Source organism: Candoia aspera, chromosome 2 (genome assembly GCF_035149785.1).
Source record: "Candoia aspera isolate rCanAsp1 chromosome 2, rCanAsp1.hap2, whole genome shotgun sequence".
NCBI classification, from domain to species: Eukaryota; Metazoa; Chordata; class Lepidosauria; order Squamata; family Boidae; genus Candoia; species Candoia aspera.
Window position 1 is genome coordinate 155,378,770 of NC_086154.1, and position 20,143 is coordinate 155,398,912.

At 43.5% G+C, this 20,143-nt stretch overlaps 1 protein-coding gene across 1 annotated transcript in view; it reads left to right on the forward strand.

Moving 5' to 3' along the window:
- Positions 1–16,393, forward strand: part of RGL3 (ral guanine nucleotide dissociation stimulator like 3) — a 28,658-nt gene extending 12,265 nt beyond the window's left edge. The window contains exons 7-17 of the mRNA XM_063294430.1: positions 61–164; positions 370–454; positions 3,490–3,558; positions 5,007–5,084; positions 6,405–6,437; positions 6,625–6,746; positions 8,077–8,166; positions 10,520–10,664; positions 13,958–14,107; positions 15,118–15,232; positions 15,334–16,393. Coding sequence (XP_063150500.1) covers positions 61–164; positions 370–454; positions 3,490–3,558; positions 5,007–5,084; positions 6,405–6,437; positions 6,625–6,746; positions 8,077–8,166; positions 10,520–10,664; positions 13,958–14,107; positions 15,118–15,232; positions 15,334–15,920 — 1,578 coding nt within the window. The 3' untranslated portion in view covers positions 15,921–16,393. The remainder of the gene's footprint in view (positions 1–60; positions 165–369; positions 455–3,489; positions 3,559–5,006; positions 5,085–6,404; positions 6,438–6,624; positions 6,747–8,076; positions 8,167–10,519; positions 10,665–13,957; positions 14,108–15,117; positions 15,233–15,333) is intronic.
- The last annotated feature ends 3,750 nt before the right edge of the window (positions 16,394–20,143 follow it).

Genomic DNA, 20,143 nt, shown 5'->3' on the forward strand with positions numbered 1-20,143 from the left:
CTATGATCTTTCCCCCTTACCTAACTGTTTATCTCTTCCTCCCCAACGCCAAACTCCCAGCGATGCCGGGCCTTGAGGAATTTCTCCTCGCTGTACGCCATCCTCTCTGCTCTCCAGTCCAACCCTATTTACCGACTAAAGCGCACCTGGGCTGCAGTCAGCAGGTAAGCCTTTGTAAGGGAATAAGGTGAGGGAGGGCAAAGGCTGGTCAAACATCCCACACTACCACTAGGCTTCCCTTCCCTTTGGCCAAAGGCCACATCATCATGGCAGGTCCCAGGGGTTTTCCTGGAGAGCAGTTCTACAAGAAAGGGACACCAGCTCATTGGGCAGACCGCATTTCAGGCCACTCTGCATGTTATCCCACAGAGACACCAGGAGCTCCTTTCGAAAGCTCTCGCAGATCTTCTCCGAAGACCACAATCACTTGAACTGCCGAGAAATCCTGCTGCAGGTAGGGGCAATGTCTCCTGAGAAGAAGGAAAGGGAGAACAGTGTACACGTGCAGCTTTCCAAAAGGCAAGCTCTGCCTCCATGAATGCTGAGCAGGATTTAGTCTGTTCTGTTTAAGGGCTCACTCAGAACTGACTAAGGCACTCTGTCTCACCTGGGGCCAAAAGCACCAACTTCCTCTTCCAGCCAATAGGGAGACCTATCCTCTCACCAAAGATATCCCCACCTCGCCAACTTTCACAGGACAAGTCAGCACACAATAACTTCCCACCCTCTCCTGCAAATGGAGAATGGTATTCACTTACTTTGTTAATTAGTTGCAGTTCTGTAGCCTCTGATTTCCACGTTCATTTGTTTAAGTACCAAATAACTCGTTAAAAGAATTGGCTCAAGTTAATATGCTCATTTCTCGGTTGACTACATCATAATTTATCTGCTAGAAAGCAACACCGGGACTGTTCTCCCTCTTCTCTTCCCTTCCCTGAAGTAGGCTGAAAGGAGAAAAACAAAAGAGGGGAGAGGCAAGAAGGGACTCCTGCTGTTCTAGTAGTTGCAGGATGATGATTTAGCAAGCTGGGACAGAATATCTGAAAGTGACCAATACTTCAGAATATTGGAAAGCTCCACTTTAGTTTTCAGATTCTTTTTAAATGTACAGCTTACATTCCTTTCTGTTCTCTTTGAGCTGGTCAATCTGTGTCTGGACTGAATAATTTTAAAGTTCAAGTAGAGACTCACGTGACTGAATGCCTCTGCAAAGCAAACAAAAGTGACAAACAGAAAATTCCTTTTTTCTCACACTAGTTTTTGATATGATAGTTTTATTTCATGAGGGAACATTTTGATTTCTGAGCCCCATTTGCCGTGAAAATTTGCCCACTGACGCCTAAATGATACTTCCTTCTGAGTTTCTGATTTGGGAGGGCTCCCATATCACAGCTGCAAAAATCCAGAGGATCATTCTCTATCAACAAAGAGTTAGCATTTTCAGTATTTCTTTGCTGCCATCTAGTGGGTCTCCAGATTTTTGCAGCTGAGATCTGGTACTCTACTTGCCATGTACAGTAATCATAGAACCATTAGCATGTAAGGGATGGTGATCCTCAAGGCCAGTGTTTCTTAGTGTGTGGTCCAAGGACCCCTGGGAGTCCCCCAGGACCCTCACAAGGGTCCACGAAATCAAAGTTATTTGCCAGATATTGAAGATATTTGCAAAAATTTAAAGCAATGTCACTCTTCTCATTATTATTTTTAATTTGTTAAAAAATACAGGGTTTTTTCATAAAAATATTTTATTTCTGTTAATATCTAATGGATTTAATACTGTTATTTTTATACGATTCAATAAACAAATATTCTACAAATGCATCAATTTAAAATTTTAATATAGTAAATATTGATAAATATAACCCATACAAACAAAATGTTTTTGGGGGTCCTCTGAGTTTTTAAAACTGGGAAGGGGTCCTGAGAGCAAAAAGTTTAAGAAACTGTGCTCCAGGTTACCACCTTGCTCAGCGAAGGAATCTACTGTTACAGTATCTCCAAGAGGTGGCCTTTCAGCTTCTGTTTAAATAGCTCCAGCAAAGGAATATCCTCCACCTCCTAAGGCAATCTGATCCATTGTTGAACAGCTATTACCATTAAGATATTCTTCCTGCTTCAATTTAATTCTTAGCTCAGTCAAAACCCCATATTCTTTCACAACCATTTCCTCTACTCTTTCTCTCATTGGAATGGTGTGTAATTTTTCATCCAGGATTTTATTTTTGAGAAGTTCCCAACACTCCGGTACTCTCTTTGTCCTGAGGATTTCAATCTATGGCAGTGTTTCTCAACCTTGGCAACTTTCAGGTGTGTGGACTTCAACTTTCAGAACTCCCCAGTCAGCCTTGCTGGGGGGATTCTGGGAGTTGAAGTCCACACATCTTAAAGTTGCCAAGGTTGAGAAACCCTGGCCTATGGAACCCTACTCCACTTAGTACTTATTGAAATTGTTGAAATCCACTGTCTACTCAGAAGCAAGTCCCAATTATTTTCATCAGGCATAGTCCCAGGATAGTGGGTGTAGCACTATAGCCTTAGCTTACCCAAATGCCCTTTTTTTTTTCCAATAAGCAGCTGGGGTGATATGCAGTTTGAGATTTTCAGTTCATCCCATTTCCTCAATCCACTAATTCCTTCTCCAGCTGCCATTTCTTAAGAATGGTCAGAGAAGAAGAAGTTTAACAAAACTAATACAAGAAGTGGATGGCCAGTATTGTGTGTCTGGCATCAAAAAGGGCTCAGCTGTATTAGATTTTTATTGTAATGAAATGTGCGTGTTAAGTTCCTAGGCGTGGTTGGCTAGTTAACATGCATTAGGGATATTTAGCTGTGTGGCACTCATGAACCACTCCAGATGTGAGTTGGTGGCAAGGTGAGAGTGGCTTCTGTATTTTGGTCAGCTGCCCAAGAGAGGAAAAATAATTATCAAGAGAAAAATTAAAGAAGGTTCTCACCCAGAACTATAACTGAATGCCAGTCATAGGACATGAGCATCAGCCCCTTGTCCTTTTCCCCTCTCCTCCATTTTTGCTTGATTTACTGACAAAGCTAAGGATATCTACAAAGATATCTACAACTGTAAATATGGTCTCCCTTTAGAGAACATACCGTGATGACAGCTATCTGAACTCTGGCCTTCTTAGTATCTTATGGTCTTCCTAGTGACATTTCCTTGATTCCACCCCATTAGTGTATATACTTCCATCATCATCAGATGGAGCAGTGGACTTCAGAGTCATTATTGAGGCAACGTTATGTCAGAAGAAAACCTTGTAGAACTGCCACATTTTTAAGGCACATTTTAAGATGTGTTGCTTGGTTGATTTTAGCTTGAGGTTTAGCTGAGTGTAGCATCTCTCATGGCAGTAATGAGGAAAAACTATTGACATTTTTCACTGACTGATTCCCAGTGTAGTCTAAGGTGGTCAGTTGGTACATATTAATTTGATACCATCTAACATCAGTTTGCCCTCTGGGTTTCTTCTATAGGAAGGAGATACTCAGGGTCCTTGTGATGGATGGAGAAATCATCAAACACCAATCAGGACTTCTCTGAAGGTGAGACTTCAAATGGAGAAAATAGAGCTTTGCCTCCTTAGCTGCATCCAGCCAGGCTTGTCTTTGCCCTTTGATGGAAGGTAATGGCAAAGGGTCATCAGGATGCTAGGAAAGGAAAATTCAACCTCTTCCAAACAACCTTAGATCATAGTTCTAAAATTTCGATTTCATTCAGCTGCTTCTTCCCCTCCTCCAGCATTTTGCTGCAGTTAATCACCAAAGTCTCATGACTCTCAGAGGCTTCCATAGTGCATAATATAACAAAAAATTAGAACGTCCACAGTATGATTAGAAGGCAACAGCAATAATATAAAAACAATATTCACAACAAATGAAAAAAATGAGAAAACAAACAAAAAGAAATAAAAACGGCACCGTTCCTAAACTAGGAGAATGCCCTCTGAAATAATTTTTAACTTTTTCCTGAAGGTCAGCAAGCAGGGGGCTAAAGAGTTGGTGCTGCCACAGAAAAGCAGTGCCTTCATGTTTTGACTCTCCTCACCTCTTGGAAAAGTAGAACTATGAGTAGTATCTGATGTATACTGATGAATGATTCATGAGAACTCAAAACCATGTGCATTATTTTGTGGCATTGATTTGGCCTAAGAAAAATATTGCCCTAATATGAATTTTGGTGTCTCATACTAGAGTTACCTTGAATTGTGAAATTCCCCATTCTGGGTTCTATAGTCCCAGTGTGTTTGAAGGAGCCCAGCATGCAGAAGATTGCTCCACTCAGGAACAAGCACTGCTGAGTTCATTGAGACCTATTCCAGAAACTGGGAGACCGTGAGTTCTAGTCCCGCCTTAGGCATGAAAGCCAGCTGGGTGACCCTGGGTCAGTCCCTCTCTCTCAGCCCTAGGAAGGAGGCAGTGGCAAACCACCTCTGGAAGCAGTTCTACTTTTTTTTTTATCCATTCAATCATGTCCAATTCTCGGAGACTGCCTGGACAGGTCCCCGCAGTCTTCCTGACAAGGTTTTTTGGAAGTGGTTTGCCCTTGCCTGCTTCCTAGAGCTGAGAGAGAGGGACTGGCCCAAGGTCACCCAGCTGGCTTTGTGCCCAAGGTGGGGCTAGAACTCGCGGTCTCCTGGTTTCTAGCCTGATGCCTTAACTGCTACACCAAATTGGCTCTCTATATAAGCCTGGTCAGCTTTAAAATGGTTTGCAAGTCTTTCCACTCCAAAAGTTGTTTGTGACTCTCTGGGTGGAGCACTTAATGCATGCATTTGCCAATTTTCATGGAGAGTTTTTGTAATTTTGCTGTCTCTCCTCCCACATCATGGTCTTAGATTTACATACATGCACCCCTTTTGCAATCATTTACAAGTGGGTATGGTGGGAGGGATCCCACAAGAAGATGGAGAAAATTATATCATCCTTCTTCCTTGCTTGGCACTGCTGGTGTTATGGCATACTCATCTAATGAATCCACTTTTTTGTCACAGACTCCTACCATCCCATACCTTGGCACCTTTTTAACTGACCTGATCATGCTGGATACAGCACTGCCAGATTTTGTGGAGGTGAGCATCTTTTGAAAGAGGGCTGAAGGAGGGGGAAGGAGAATGTGAGCACCTGGTAAAAGGGCAAACCATTGTTCCCATGACACTTGAGTGGGCATTTCAAATTAACTTATTTATTTAACCCCATCTGGTTTGAGATATTGAACGTATGTGAACGGGGTTTCCTTTGCTTTACTTTCACCAAGCACCTTTAGGAAAAGGAATGCCCCTTACACAGAAGAATGTTTAGCACATAAGTTTGAATTGCTGCATTGTGATGTATCCGGGATCACTCTGGAGGCTGGCCAGGAATCTGCAGCTAGTACCAAATGCCACAATTCCTCAAGGAGGAAACCTCCCGTAAACATGTTGACACCTGTTCCGAAGGCACTGTACCAAGGTGGATGCCAGTCCACTACTGAGTCAGATTCAAGGGATTTCTTATGATGTACAGTACAAGGCCCTATTCAGCTTAGAATCTGGGCATCTGGTGGTGTACTGGTTCCATTATGGACTTGCCTGCCAGTTCACTTCCAGAGGGCTGTGCTCATTGAGGATGTGGTATTTACCAGCCACTTACTACATGGTACCCACACTGAGCAGATACAGTTCATCATGAAGTTATAAGCTTCCAACTCCAGTTTACACAAGAATGCACAAAAAGTCATTAAAAAGGCCCCGTAAGCATACCACACACCCCAAAGAAATAAAGTATTAACATCAGCAAAAACATATATGCACACCGTATACTCCTCCCACTCCAGTTTTCCCAACTTTCTAGAGAGCTGAAGAATTTCTTTGTCTCTTTCCCTTCCCTTTTTTTTATAAAGGCAGTTTTTGCAAGCAGCTGAGAAACATGCACTGACCCCCTCTTTCTTTCCTAAACATGCCTCTGCACCAGAAGCCATTGGTGAAGAGGAAAGGAAGAAGGCAGCATGGCTGGAGAGCAGTTCTTCTCTTCTCAATCCAACTTCTGAAAGTGTGGTGTGAGTGTGTGTGTGTGTGAGAGAGAGAGAGAGAGAGTTGGGAAGGGAACATCTCAGCAGTTGCCAGAGGGCTGCCTTTGTCTTGTGTTATCCAATCTATCGTATGTCCCGATGCCTTTGTTTACTCTTTAAAATGTCACAAGGTTCTTTCTTACTTTTCTGGCTGGCCACAGTTGTCTAAGGTCTCAACTCTGCTATCTGAATTCCTTTTAGTTGAAAAATGGGATGATTGAGCCTGAAACTCTGCACACAAAGGGTTAGTGGGGGGGGGGGCGGTTCAACTAGCTGCAGCTTAAGTTCTGTCTCCATGTGCTGCTCACAGTCTCTGTTCTGTTTTATTTTTCCAATTCCACAGGGCCACCTCATTAACTTTGAGAAGAGGCGCAAGGTAAATCTAAGGTAGAAGAACTGGAGGGATGAAGGATAAGGGTAGGAACTAACATTTCCTGGTTTCGTGCCTATCTCTGACATGGAAGCAGGGTCCATAATCCTTGTCACCAAGAGAGTGAACATGTGTACAACCACAGCAGCAGGATGACTCTGTCATATACCCCACTCTTTTGCTTCTTCCCTAGGAGGCAGCAATCCTCTTCTGCATCTGTCATCTGCAAGAGTCTTGTCAGGGATACAGTCTTTGCCTGAATCCAACCTTCCACTTGGCCTTCCACCACCACCACCAGCTTTCAGAGGACCAGAGGTGGGAAAGGGGATTAAAGTTCTATGTTGGGGAATTGTGGGAGTTGCAGTCTACACACCTTAAAGTTGCCGAGGTAGCAAAACACTGGTCTAAGTCATCATTAGGTGTAGTACTTACCCATTATGCTGATGTTATCCACCACAGCTTCAAGATGAGTAAAGTCCATAACTATGTGTCACCCACCACCTTGAAGGCGAGGTCAGCTAATTTATTGTGGGTGTGACCACAGGTGTCTTTTCGGAGAATAGGCACTCCCTCTTCTTTGGCCACTAGCTGGCCTCCACAACAGCTGTTTCTGTCCCAGCAGTTTCTCTCAGCATTAGCACTGTTTCCTCAGTTCCTTTTATACTTGTTATTCTCCCCATCCCTACTTTTGAAAATGAATTATCTCACGTTGCCAAGAAAGCAGAAGAGAGGAGAGCAGACTACGTTATTTGGGGAAGAAGAGACATAGTTACACTATTACACTTTAACAGTATTGTGAAATGGCATCAAGGGTGATCTTTCCGTTAACAGGCAGCAGCCTTATTTTTTCCTCAGCACAGTGTTCAGAAAATAATGAGGGACATTGAACTGTTTTTTTGCTGCTTGTTTGAGAGATTCCCTATACGTATATGTGAGGTGCAGTCATTGTCCTCCTTCCCTGCTACCAAAGTAAGAGAGTGGCTGTTCACCAGCTGGTCAGGTTCAGCTCTCCTGCTTTTCAAGACCTAGACAGTAGCACACTCAGGGAAGGAGAAGGAGGAAAGGAGGCTGTTTTTGCCCAGTTGTCTTCCCGTGTTTCTTTATTCCACACTATTTTAACTTACGATGTGCCAAATATGGTGTGAAACCAGCTTAGAGAAGCCCAGAGAGAGTCTTAGAGTCAGACTAGCTCCATTCCTGCTGCAGTGAGCTGATGGTGGAAATTCCCCCTTTGGATGGTAACATGCTGAAAGGGGACAGTAGCAAGGATAGCGAAGGCACCTTACCCTTAAATAAGTGGCTCACTACTTAATTAGGACAACACCATTGGGCAACAACTCAGAATAGACTCAAAAGAGGCAAGAAAGGGGTTGGCAATGGGAACAGCCAATGTTATGCTGGCACTGTTTTTGCCAGCTCAAGGATGGGTGAATAGGACTGACTCAGTAATGGTGAAAGATCCAACGAGAGCATGGGACAAGATAGAGAATCAGAAAGGTTTCTGGGAATTGATGAGTGAACAAGCAGTAAGGTGAGATTATGGGGGCTAGGAGTGCAGGCCTTACACCCCAAAGTGCATTGTGCATACTCAGTCAACATTTGAGAAGATATGGATAGAGAGTCTGTCTTCACTGTTCTCCTCCAGCCACCGCATTTCTCGTATGATAGAGCCACCAGCTGACTCCTGTCCCAACTCGCCAAAGCTGCATCGCAGCCTGACCAAGCGCTTCAGCTCGTAAGTCAGCCCAGTAACTGGTGAGGGGAGACCGTTCGTGTTCCTTCCTGCCCTCTGCCTTCTCACCTGGCACCCGATCCTTCCCTCCATGCTCCAGACAAGCATTCCATCTGCCCTGTGATTTTTTTTGGCTCCCACAGCTTGCTGTGCTCTTGCTGAGGGGAGGGGCAATCAAAGTTGGGTTAATTTGGGTATGGACAGGTTAAAACCACAGTGGAATGTATAAGTCAACAAACTAAGCTGTTTACTTAATTGTGGGGTTCCCTGAGGTATCTGGCTGGCCATTGCTGAAAACAGGGTACTAGACTATCCAGAGTCACCTGAATTGATCCAGCGGGGCTGCCCTTAAGTTAACAGGTGCTGTAAATCTGGGGCACAGTGTCCCCTTCTTCATATACCATCAAGTCCAGACAACCTGTGCTGCTGGAGATTTGCAAGGGGTCTGGGTTTTCCAGGTCATAAAATTCCTGGTTCTGGGTAAAATTATAACCCACTTTCTCCCAGTATGAGAGAAGTCATGGAACTCAGGGTATGTGGAAGTGAAATCTTTCTGTGTATTAAGCACAATTTGGAAGAGATGGTACTTCTAAATTAAAGAAGAAATGAACTGTTGTGGGCATATAATGAATATGCAGAATGAATGAAGTATTTTGAATGTATAACTGTGCTAGCATTAGAAGTTTAGGCTGTCATGAGAAGAAACATTCAGAAGTTTGCTCATTTTGATTATTTATTTATATTTCACATTTCTGTCACCGCCCATCTCCCCCCAAAGGGGGATTTTGGGCTGTTTACAAACAAAATAAACAAATTAAAACCATAAAACATAAATTACGATACAAAGCATCATTATCAATAAATAAATGTAAGATCCTTGTGGTGAAAAGTTCTCATTCAATGGGGAGGGCACTATGGCGCCAGCCACCCCCAGGAAGGGCTGTTGCCCTTCCCATCCAAGCAAGGCGGCAGAACCAGGTTTTCAAATTCTTCTGGAAGGCTGGGAGCGAAGGTGCCTGCCTCACCTCTAGGGGCAGAATGTTCCAAAGGGCGGGCGCCACTGCAGAGAAGGTCCACTTGCCTCCTGGACCCCGCCAGGTGGAATTCCTTCACCAACAGGGTCCGTAGCATGACCTGTCTGCATGACCGGGTGGGACGGGACGATGTAATGGGGATGAGGCGGTCCCTCAGGTACCCTGGTCCTATGCCATGTAGGGTTTTAAAGGTGATAACCAACTCCTTGAATTGGACCCGGAAGCAAACTGGTACCCGGTGCAGCTCGTGCAGCAGTGGTGTCACATGTGCCGATCTTGAGGCACCAGTAACTGCCCGTGCGGCCACATTCTGGACCTGTTGAAGCTTCCAGATAATCTTCAAGGATAGCCCCACGTAGACCGCATTGCAATAGTCTATATGGGAGATGACCAGGGCATGAGTGACTGTCCGGAGGGCCTCAATCCAGGAAAGAGTGTAACTGGCACACAACACGAAGTTGCGCAAAGGCCCTCTTGGCCACAACTGCCATCTGCTCTTTGAGCAGGAGTTGTGAGTCCAGGAGAACCCCCAAGTTATGCACTGGTTCTGAATGGGGTAGTGTGACCCCATCCAGAACTAAAGATGACAATTTCCCAGATGCAGAGGAGCCACCCACAGCCACTCTGTCTTACCAGGGTTCAGCTGAAGCCTGTTGTTCCCCATCCAGACCCCTACAGCCCCCAGGCACTGAGAGAGGACGGTCATAGCATCACTTACTTCACCTGGGACGGCGATGTATAATTGAGTATCATCAGCATACTGATGATACCTCTTCCCATGGTGATGGATGATCTCACCCATCCCTACACTCACCCAAAGTGTGATTAGACACTTTGAACAAGGGAAGTACGGTAAGTGGATTTGCAAGATGATAAAGCTTTCCAAATGATAATTAGAATCATTTCTGGAGCAATTTTATAAATGAGGAAAGGATAGAGCATTGGTCTGAGAGCTAGAGAAGTGACACTCAGAGAAAATGACACAACCAAGACCTAAACCCAGTGATGAATACATGGCAAAGAATAACTTAGACCTGAGCAGGTTCTGAAGTACAAAATCCACATTCCATCCCCAGATCTACACCAGCCTCTCGAGCCCATGCATGGTGTTGGGCTGCTCAGGTGCAGAAAAGTGGTTTGTGCTGCTGGGTTGTTGCAGGGTGAATCAGAGTCTTAAGGGAGGGTGAAAGGAGGAGGTGGGTGTGAGGAGATGCTGGGAGGTCCATTTGGTTTATTCTAATGAGAAGAGACAAGAAGAATCTGTGAAACTGCATGCTTCCCTTAACCTGCTGTCTGGACCTTTTCCCCACCCTTCTTTGCAGGCTTCTCTTGGGCTCAGAACCATCTGCAACTCCTTCTGGGCCCGAACAGGCTGGAACTGTGCAACTGGGTTCCTCCAGTAGCCTTAACTCTGAGGATGGGTCCAGTGCCCCTTGCTCCCCATCATGGGGATCCCCTGGAATCAAGGTGACATGTTTATTTTTATTTCTAAAACCATTTCTATCCTACCTTTCAAGTCTTTGGATGACTTGCAATTCAGAAATGGGCACTTATGCAACTGGTGGAACACAATCACAATACAATGCAAGTGCAACAACCAAAAGCTGGCTTTATAAGATAACTCTTTTAAAATTATTGTATTTTACTGTTTTGTTGTTAACCATTATTCTTAGGGTTTTATGAACACCACTCAAGGCTACTTTGCGAAATCATCATCACAATTATTATCAAAAACAGGTTTTAAAAGCCTAGAGTTATCATATTGTTGCCACAAAACAGAAGGGAAGAAAATTTCAACATACCCTGGTTTTGAGCAATCAATTAAAACCAAGCATCTGGAAGGTATTAATGAGGGAACCTGGCCCACTTTTTTTGTTGTTGTTGTTTAGAAGAACACTGTGGATATTATTATCCCAAAGACTCTCTCTTGTGTCTGTAACAAGACTGCCACAGAGAATAGTAGAATATGGCATAGATCTGGACCACAGATCTTGGACACAGCGAACAAGAAGTTCAGATACAGGCCTGAGTAAGAAATTGGCCCAGAGAGTATTTGAAGGGAGTGGATGTCATTCTTGCTAATAAGTACTGTATATCCCGTAAAGGAACATGAACATCAGTTGTCGAAGCTGACATTACAGTACAGAAACCACAATATATATTGTGTCTCTATATTTTTACTTCTCTGGTTGAAAACAATGAAAACATTCAACCACATTCCTTCACCTGTACAGATTTTGGTAACCTTTTTCAAGCTGGTGGCTTCCAAATGTATGAAATAGGATGCCATCTTTCCACATGGGGGGTAGGGGAATGCTGACTCAGAGGCTGTTTTTGAAGGCCACAAGATTGGAAGAAGTTGTCTTAGAATCAGAAGATTATTTTCTTTCTTTTCAGCAATATAGAAACCTGGCATGTGTTCTAGAAAAGTGGATGTAGCTTATACCAGCTCCTGGATCAAGTCATTAACTGCTGCTTCACTTCTGGGATTGATTGCAGATTATCTGCCAAGACATAGCCAAAGTGTGTCAGCAGGGAGGACTCCCTCCCCCTGGTTTCATTGGCTGATCTGTAGATGGGGTGGGATCTATTGCAGGCAGAAGGATTGCATTGGACACAGACTGATGGGCTGAGAAAGGCTTCATTTCAAGTCATCTGTTGAATACTTATTTCACAGCCAGCAGTTTCTCTCCCAAGGAAAAGAATGGCAATGAACCACATGTTTGTTGGTATATGACAATTGATTATGAGGACTTGTAAACTTCTTTGTGTCTGGTGAGGGACAGGGAGCCAAATCAGTTGTGGCACCTTCAAGCAATGTACCTTCTAAGCCAGGGAAGCAGATGCAGAAGCCCATTGGCTTGTCCCAGACAACCCTGGACCGAGGTGGGAGAGGAGGTGGAGGCAGCAGTTCTTGAAAAAAGTGCATAACACACTTTACATTTATAAGCACCCAAAATTATAAAGAAGATTGAGATGTTACATATTTTTTATTCAACAGAAAATAGAACTGTACATAAAATACATATATACATAGTAAAATGATGTCTAAAAAGTAACTTAAATAGGAATATCTGAGTTAATGCTATTTTTTAATCAGTTTCATCCCTGATTCATTATTTTCCTTATTAGCATTAATTACTGCATCCTCCTTAGTTTTCCCCTTTGCTTCACTTCTTCTTTCCCTCTCCTTCTTCAGCTTGGAGCTTGGTAGAAAGCTTTAATCTAGCGGTCTAGCTCCCAGGTGAGAAGCCTCTCTTCTCCCTTCCTTGCTTACTACTTTGCAAAAGCGCCCTTTGTTAGTGCATCAACCTTGACAGACAGCGGGAAACCAAGTCTAATGCAGGGTCATGTCATGAGTGCTGGGTACTCATACCCTGTGAACAGCTTAGAGGAAATACTGCCTTGAAGGCTAATACATTAAATGTGACATTAGCTTTTTATGGAGTAGATCCTGTGGAAGCAAAATCTATGCTATCCGCATTAAGTAGGTAGGTGTGTGGGTTAAGTGTTTATGTACCCTAGGCTATAATTATATTTGTAGCTCAAAATATTAGTCATATCGTTAGAACAAGTTTAGGCGACAATGCTGTCCTTGAAACTTGCATAGTTTGCCAAGTCAAGGATCAACAGCCAACATACATGCACATTCATTCATGTGTGTATGTGTGCACACACATACTCTACTCATTCCTTCATCCATGCTTTCTTTCTCCCCTTTCCTCACTCCCATCCTACCCATGCCAAGTTCAAATCAGGTGGCCTGGTTGGCCAGGATTGTGTGCTTTTGCTTATTATTAAAGGCAGCTGCCAACAATCAGGTTGATCAGCTGACCTCTGCAAAAAAGTGAGTGGAGCTCACATTTCTCCAAAGGTGGCATATTTTGTGACTGAGGAGTAAATGTGCCCACTGGTTTGCAAACTGTCAACTTTGGTATTAGGTACTCATACCCTACCTCATTCATCAACATGGTATTTGCCATAATGAGTGAGTAATGTCCTAGTGCCTTTCATATAGAACAAACAGGTTAGTTTCTACCCAAAATAATAAATGGACCCTAATCTGATAGGGACACGGTGGCGCTGCGGGTTAAACCGCTGAGCTGCTGAGCTTGCCGATCGGAAGGTCGGCGGTTCAAATCCGCGTGACGGGGTGAGCGCCCGTTGCTAGTCCCAGCTCCTGCCAACCTAGCAGTTCAAAAACATGCAAATGTGAGTAGATTAATAGGTACCGCTTTGGCGGGCAGGTAACGGCGTTCTGTTTAGTCATGCCGGCCACATGACCACAGAAGTGTCTATGGACAAATGCCGGCTCTTCGGCTTTGAAACAGAGATGAGCACCGCCCCCTAGAGTCGGACACGACTGGACTTAATGTCAAGGGAAACCTTTACCTTTACCTAATCTGATACTGGAAATGCCCATTCAAGTACTATTTGGAAAACATTTAAATCTTCCTGGTCATTTTTTCTTCTGAACTAAAATTTTACTACATGGTATGGTCAATCATTTTTCTAATTCCTAGAATGGACTTTAGTTCTGTTTCACTGCCTATTCAGCAACATTTCTGGAATGTGTTTTAGTTTAGATTCTGGATACTTGGCTTCTTTGGTTAGGCTCTTGAGATATGCCATTTGTTCCACCAACATCAAAAGTCACAATTTACATGCCCAAAAGTCTCTTGTGGCATGTCAAAAATGGTGGGGCACCCCATATTTAAAGCCATGATGTATTTCACTTTTGGTCATCTTCCTCTGCTCAGAATCCACCTGGGGCTCAGTTGAAAACCTGCCCTCTGCATGAGCTGCCTGTGCCACCTTCCATCTCTAAACAAAGAGAGACAGAATCTCGCATTGTCCGGGTCTATATGAACAACATCTGTGGCAACGGAAACCTTTATCGCAGCATTGTGGTAAGTTGCCAAGAGAAGGCAGTGTTGTGGAAGGGAAGCCACACGTTCTGGACTGCAGGAAATATCTGGGGCAGGTTTAATAAGAACATGACTGGAAAGCATGCCAAAAGATCAGATGTGATGATCATGATTGCACAAGAAGTGTGGAGACTTGTCAGGAAGCCTCAAACATGAACAGTGAAGAAAATCAGGAGGTTCCCCAGGGTTACAATTTCTGTAAATGGAAGCTGTGAACTGAGAAAGTGAAGAATAACTCTCACAAAATACTGTAAGTGATCTAGAACAAAAATGAACCAAAGTATCTAGAGCAAGGTTTCTCAACCTTGGCAACTTCCAGGTTTGTGGACTTCAACTCCCAGAATTCTCAGCAATAGCCATTGTGGCTGTGGAATGCTGGGAGTTGAAGTCTACAAACCTGGAAATTGCCAAGGTTGAGAACTACTGGGAAGGAAGAGAGCCAAAGAATCCATCCATACATCTGAAAACCTTTGTGACAGTTCTGTCCTTGAGCATTCAGAAGTATATTTGTTTGATGAGAATAAGACTGGATTGTTTCCATCCTCTAGAATAGCTTTCTCCAATTTGATGCTTTCCACATGTGCTAAATTTCAAGCTTCCATACTTCCTATTCAAAGTGAGCAAAGTCTGGAAATTATAGAAGTTGTCCTATGCAACTGGAGGGCACTAGTTAGGAGAAGGCATTTTTGGAGATTACCATCATCAGGTTTGAGGACTGTGGTATGTACAGAGGCATAATTAGTGTATTTTTAATGTTTTTTCAAATGCAGGCAACGTTTTTGGATAAGGGATCTACTTAATGCAATACATTAAAGAATGTGAAACTCAGAGCCCACTATTTCCTCACTGTGACCACTTTTTTATTTGGTTGGTAATATGTCATTTATATGTGTTGTTTCATCCTTTAACAGTGTTTTACACTGTGTTGTCATATAGTTGGGCCTATCAGACTCACCTGTTGTGACCTGTAAGTGGATGAATTTTCCCTACAGATCACTAGCCAGGATAAGACCACAGCTGTAATACAGCGGGCCTTGCAGAAGCACAAACTGGAAGAGGACTCACCGTGCAACTACCAACTTCTGCAGCTTCTCGGGGGTGGTCAAGGTAAGAATCGCAGACTCCTAGAAGAGAGGGAAGGAGGGGAGATGTTGCCAGCATTGTTCACTCTCTCTTGTTCTTTCTGTTTTCCTTTTTCTCTCCTGAAGAGCTGCTAATTCCTGACAGTGCTAATGTTTTCTATGCCATGAATCCTGCTGGACCCCATGACTTCCTCCTGCTCCAGAAAAAGGGAATCACCAGCCAACCACACTTGAGGACACAGCCTGGGAGCAAAGCCACTCTTCACCACATCCCCTCTCTCAAGGATTTTGGCACCAGTGCTCTTGCTACCAGTTCATGCTTCATATTTTCACATAGTGCACCAACTAGCCCAGTTTCACTTTGCCCATCACTTCCTGCTGAGGACCCACACTTTAGATCACGTATTTCAACACACCCATTTCCAGCTCCTTCCTCCTGGTTCCTGGAAAATCAGCCAGCAGTAGACCCCCCTGACTCTCCCACTCCCTGTCTGTCTCTTCCTCAACACCCACTTCCCTTGGAAACCATGAGCCCAGTTCCCCCTCATGTTGTGCAGAAATTGCAGGCACTTCCTCCTGTGCCACAGTCAGTTCCCTACTCTTCCCAGAGGACATCATTTTGGTCAGAGTCCCCATTCACCTATCCTCTAGAAACCCAGAGTGACCAAGAGCCCTTGAACAGCATAGGAACAGATCTTGAAAGCCAGAGATAGCTTGTCTGATTACAATGCTTCTGTAACACTGAATACACGCAAGTGGCCAGGGAACTGAGGAATCAATGAGAACTGTGATTGATCATTTGTGGGATCCTATTGCTTTGCCCACCCAGATTCCTCCTAGGAGACCCAGAATCATAGTGCCCAAAGGTCATCAATTCTAAAAAGCACTTTATGCCATCTGGGACTACAAGTAGCGATTTGAGAAGCCCCAAAATGACAGTGCCTGGTTGCTTCAAAGAAGTGAGCTAATCTTTTGTTATAAGGGAGGGCAATGTTCACACATTCATGGCTTCCAAAAGTCAATAGTGTAGTCAAGGACAGACCTGTGTAGATGGATGCTCTGTGATAGCTGCTAGCTATGCTGTGTCAAAGCATAAATTTCTTTTCACAGGATACTGTAATACTTCCCAATTTTGTTGCTTGCGTAACTACCATGCGGAGTCCACACAATCTATCCCTGTTATGTGCTTTGCTGCATAGAGACCCACCAAATCCCAAACACAGTGGTAGGTAGGTATGACAAACTCCAGCATACTTGCCCAGCACTTTCCCAGCCTTCTTTCCTGCTCCCCAGATATTCCCATTAGTGTGAGAACGTATGCATAAGTTTCATACAGCAGTACAAATCTTTTTAAAATTAAATTAATCAAGATTCTCTGAATGCCAGAATATCCTAATTATTTAGTGTTGCTTGCTGAATTCTGTCACAGTTACTTTGTGAACAAGGTTCATGAGGCAGCTAATATAAGAACCAAACCATCCGTTCAATTGTGTCCGATTCTTGGAGACTGCCTGGACAAGTCCCTGCAGTTTTCTTGGCAAGGTTTTTCAGAAGAGGTTTGCCATTGCCTGCTTCCTAGGGCTGAGAGAGAGTGACTGGCCCAAGATCACCCACCTGGCTTTATGCCTAAGGTGGGACTAGAACTCTCAGGCTCCTGGTTTCTAGCTTGGTACTTAACCACTACACCAAACTGGCTCTGGTTTTCTGGTTAGATTCTTTTAATTAAAAAAAAAACATAGGTAGCTAATTTGATGCAAAGCAAAGCACCAGTCTGAAGCATCATCTGGGTCATAGAGACCAGAGGCATTTCTAGAAAACAAAAATCATTGCAGCTGGTATGGAAGTTTGCCCAGAAAAACAAGGTGAGCATATTAAAATATTACAGAGGATGCAGGGGAACTGCTTCACCAGGCTGAATTCTAGTAAATGGGTATTTTGTATATGGCCGCAGCCAGCATGGCTTCCATTTTCTGATATTGGCCTTGACCCAGCCTGTTTCCTGAAAAGTTTGGGATTCAGATATAGATGTTAGGAAAGTAAAAAGAACTACTACTCTACAGTGCATGACCTTCCTGTGACTGACCCATTCTCTGGGAAATTCTCAATATGCAAAATCACCCAGGAATCCATCTTTTAGATAAACAGGCAGACTAATCAAGGTTTCCTCCATCTTCTGCTACTGGAATATCTTAACATTTCTTTAGAGATTTAATTACGTGTGATTCTGAAACAGTAACTTGTAACAACAACTGACTTGATGGACTAGCCATCAGTGTTAAAACTGTGGATGACCTTCTTCCAGAGCCAAAATAGAATAGAGCAACACCTTTTAAATCCATGTCTCAGCCTTGGACTTGCTGGGGTCTTTGCAGATACTTGGAATAATATCCACTGAGGCAACTATTCTCTCTAACAAGCCTCATTTGGAAACACTGTTTGAATTAAACAGCCATATTTCTATGGACTATTGTTTGACTACAGCTGCACTCTCCAGCTTTCACTGCCCAGAAACCCAAAGTTTTAGATTCAGGTGACACATAAAACAGCATAAAGTCTGTTTAAACAGTTGCACACAACTAAATTAAAAAGCTCATTAGCTTATTATGTCATGCAAGCACAATCATAGTGTGGTCACTCTTAGAATACCACGTGCAGTGTTGGTTACTGCACCCAAAATTATGAAGTGAGTACAGCACTTTCTTTAAGAGAAGTATGAAATTGTTCAGTTTAGGCTAAATGGTTTACTTTAGAAAAAGTGGCCAGGAGATTCACTGCAGATAGATCTCTGGGAGGTTTAAAATGAATTGCTTAACATTTGTTCAGCAATAGAAGAAAATATATACGTAGTTCAGGGTTGAACTGTTGAGTTCCTGGTGCTCTCTGAGCTTGGTTGTTTTCCTGCAGATGTTTTATTACCCAGCTAGGTAACACCATCAGTGCAAGGGAGAGTGGGGTTTGCTGGCTGTTTATAGAGAGTAGCTTGTCTGGCCAGTCTTGGTGGGAGTGTTACTTCCACCTCAGTGGAAGTGGTTTCTTGATTAGGGTATTGCTGCTTCTCTGATAGTTTATCTGATAGTTTATCTTAGAAACATCCAGCAAACCCTGCTCTCCCTCACACTGATGATGTTCCCCTGCCTGGTAATAGCATCTGCAAGAAAACAACCAAGCTCAGAGAGCACCAGGAACCCAACTTGTTCAATGATTTCAACAGTAAAATAGATTTCTACAGAAATGATGAAAATTGTGTTGGGATGAGTGGAGAAGTAATTAAGTTTTTTTTTTTTTGGTGGAAGAATGGTGACCTCCATTCAGTTCCAGTCCTCAAAATACATTAATCACGTTCAGAACTCTCTAATTCCAAATTTCTTTTGCCCAGGCTTTCATTGCTGGGGTTCTTCTAGGAAAAAAATTAAGTAGATCCTACAAATTTCAAGACTGCCCACTCTGGGGCTAGGCAGGTCAAATGTGTTTATAACATGACACATGATGAAAGTAGATATAACCATTGCAGGGATGAGATTTGGCCAAATATATCAGGAATGTTAAATTATGACATCGCTATTACATCAGCGATCTAGCAAATAAATAAATGTATTTATAAAGAGAAAAACCTATTTGAGTTTTTAAAAGTTTTTTTAAAAGCTGAATAGCAGCCAAATGGGGGGGAAAAGATCAGATAAGAGACTTTGGCTCTGCTATCTTTATGAAGATGTTTTTAAAAAATACAAGTGACTGAAATAAACAACTCCTCTGCAGAAGAAGCCCTCTTATCGTCCCTAAACAACTTTCTGTTTGTTGTTCCTCCTTTTCCCCTCCAGCCCCACACCTCCCCACTCCAACACAGGCTGCACATTCACCATGTGCCACTGGCTTGTTTGGAAGGCGAAGAAGGCAAAGGCATCCCATTCCCAAACTCATTCAGAACTGAAAGGAACCACATCTGTGGGGTTTCCCTATTCTCTACTCTCTGTGTTACCCTTGAGGCAATGCCATCAGAAACCATCCCACAAACATGCCCAGATGAGTCCTGAAAGAAAGGCCTTTTTGCCTAAAGCCTCAAGAGGGGTCAGTGGGCATGGTCTGTATCGTGTTGTTATCCTCAATCTTTGGCTAGATATATGTCCCTGTTTTTTTTCCTGCAAACTACAAAATCCAGAGACTCCCTTTAAAACTTACATGGCAGAGAAAAGAGGATAATTTGAAAGACAATACTCTCATCCCAACAGCCACTGGAAGGCATAAATTGGGGGTTTCAAGCTCCAGTGGCTGGCTTCATACCATATGCAGGGCCAAACCCAAATACATCACAATTGTGTTTTAGTGCAATGTGGGGCCCCAAATAACGAAAGTATGCCACATAAACAATTAAAGGTCCTGCTATGAATTTTTGCAGTTGGGAAGTTCTCCCTAATATTTAGCATAACCTTTATGGGAGATTGTTGCCTACCCTCTGTGAATCGCAGAAACATATTGTTTAAACCACTTTTGTCCATTAGATTTTTAACAATCCTTTTCCTCTCTTGCCTGTTGGGAGCTCTGTCTTTTAGCTAGGAACAACCTGCATTGCACACTGAATAGCAAAAGGAATGCCTTTGGCACAAGATTGGAGATACTCATGACCAGGACAGATGGTCCCAAGAAAAATAGGACTGGGGAAAGCATGCAAGTTTCCAGCTTTGGGGTGGACTGGGAGTATGCTGGGCCTGGATCTTGGCTTCCAGTTACTATCGGGGTACAATAATTTGGACATAGCCTTACCCTAAATATAGGGAGATAGTTCCCTATCACAACAGGAGAAGTCCACAGGGGGAGAGGGGGCTCCAGTCTGCTCACAGTTGCTGCAATTTGTTGTTGTTGCTCTGCTGCTACCTCTCTCAACCCAGAGCCCGCCCTCTTATCTGCAGCCTCCAGCTGTGGAGCAAAGACCCAGGCAGCA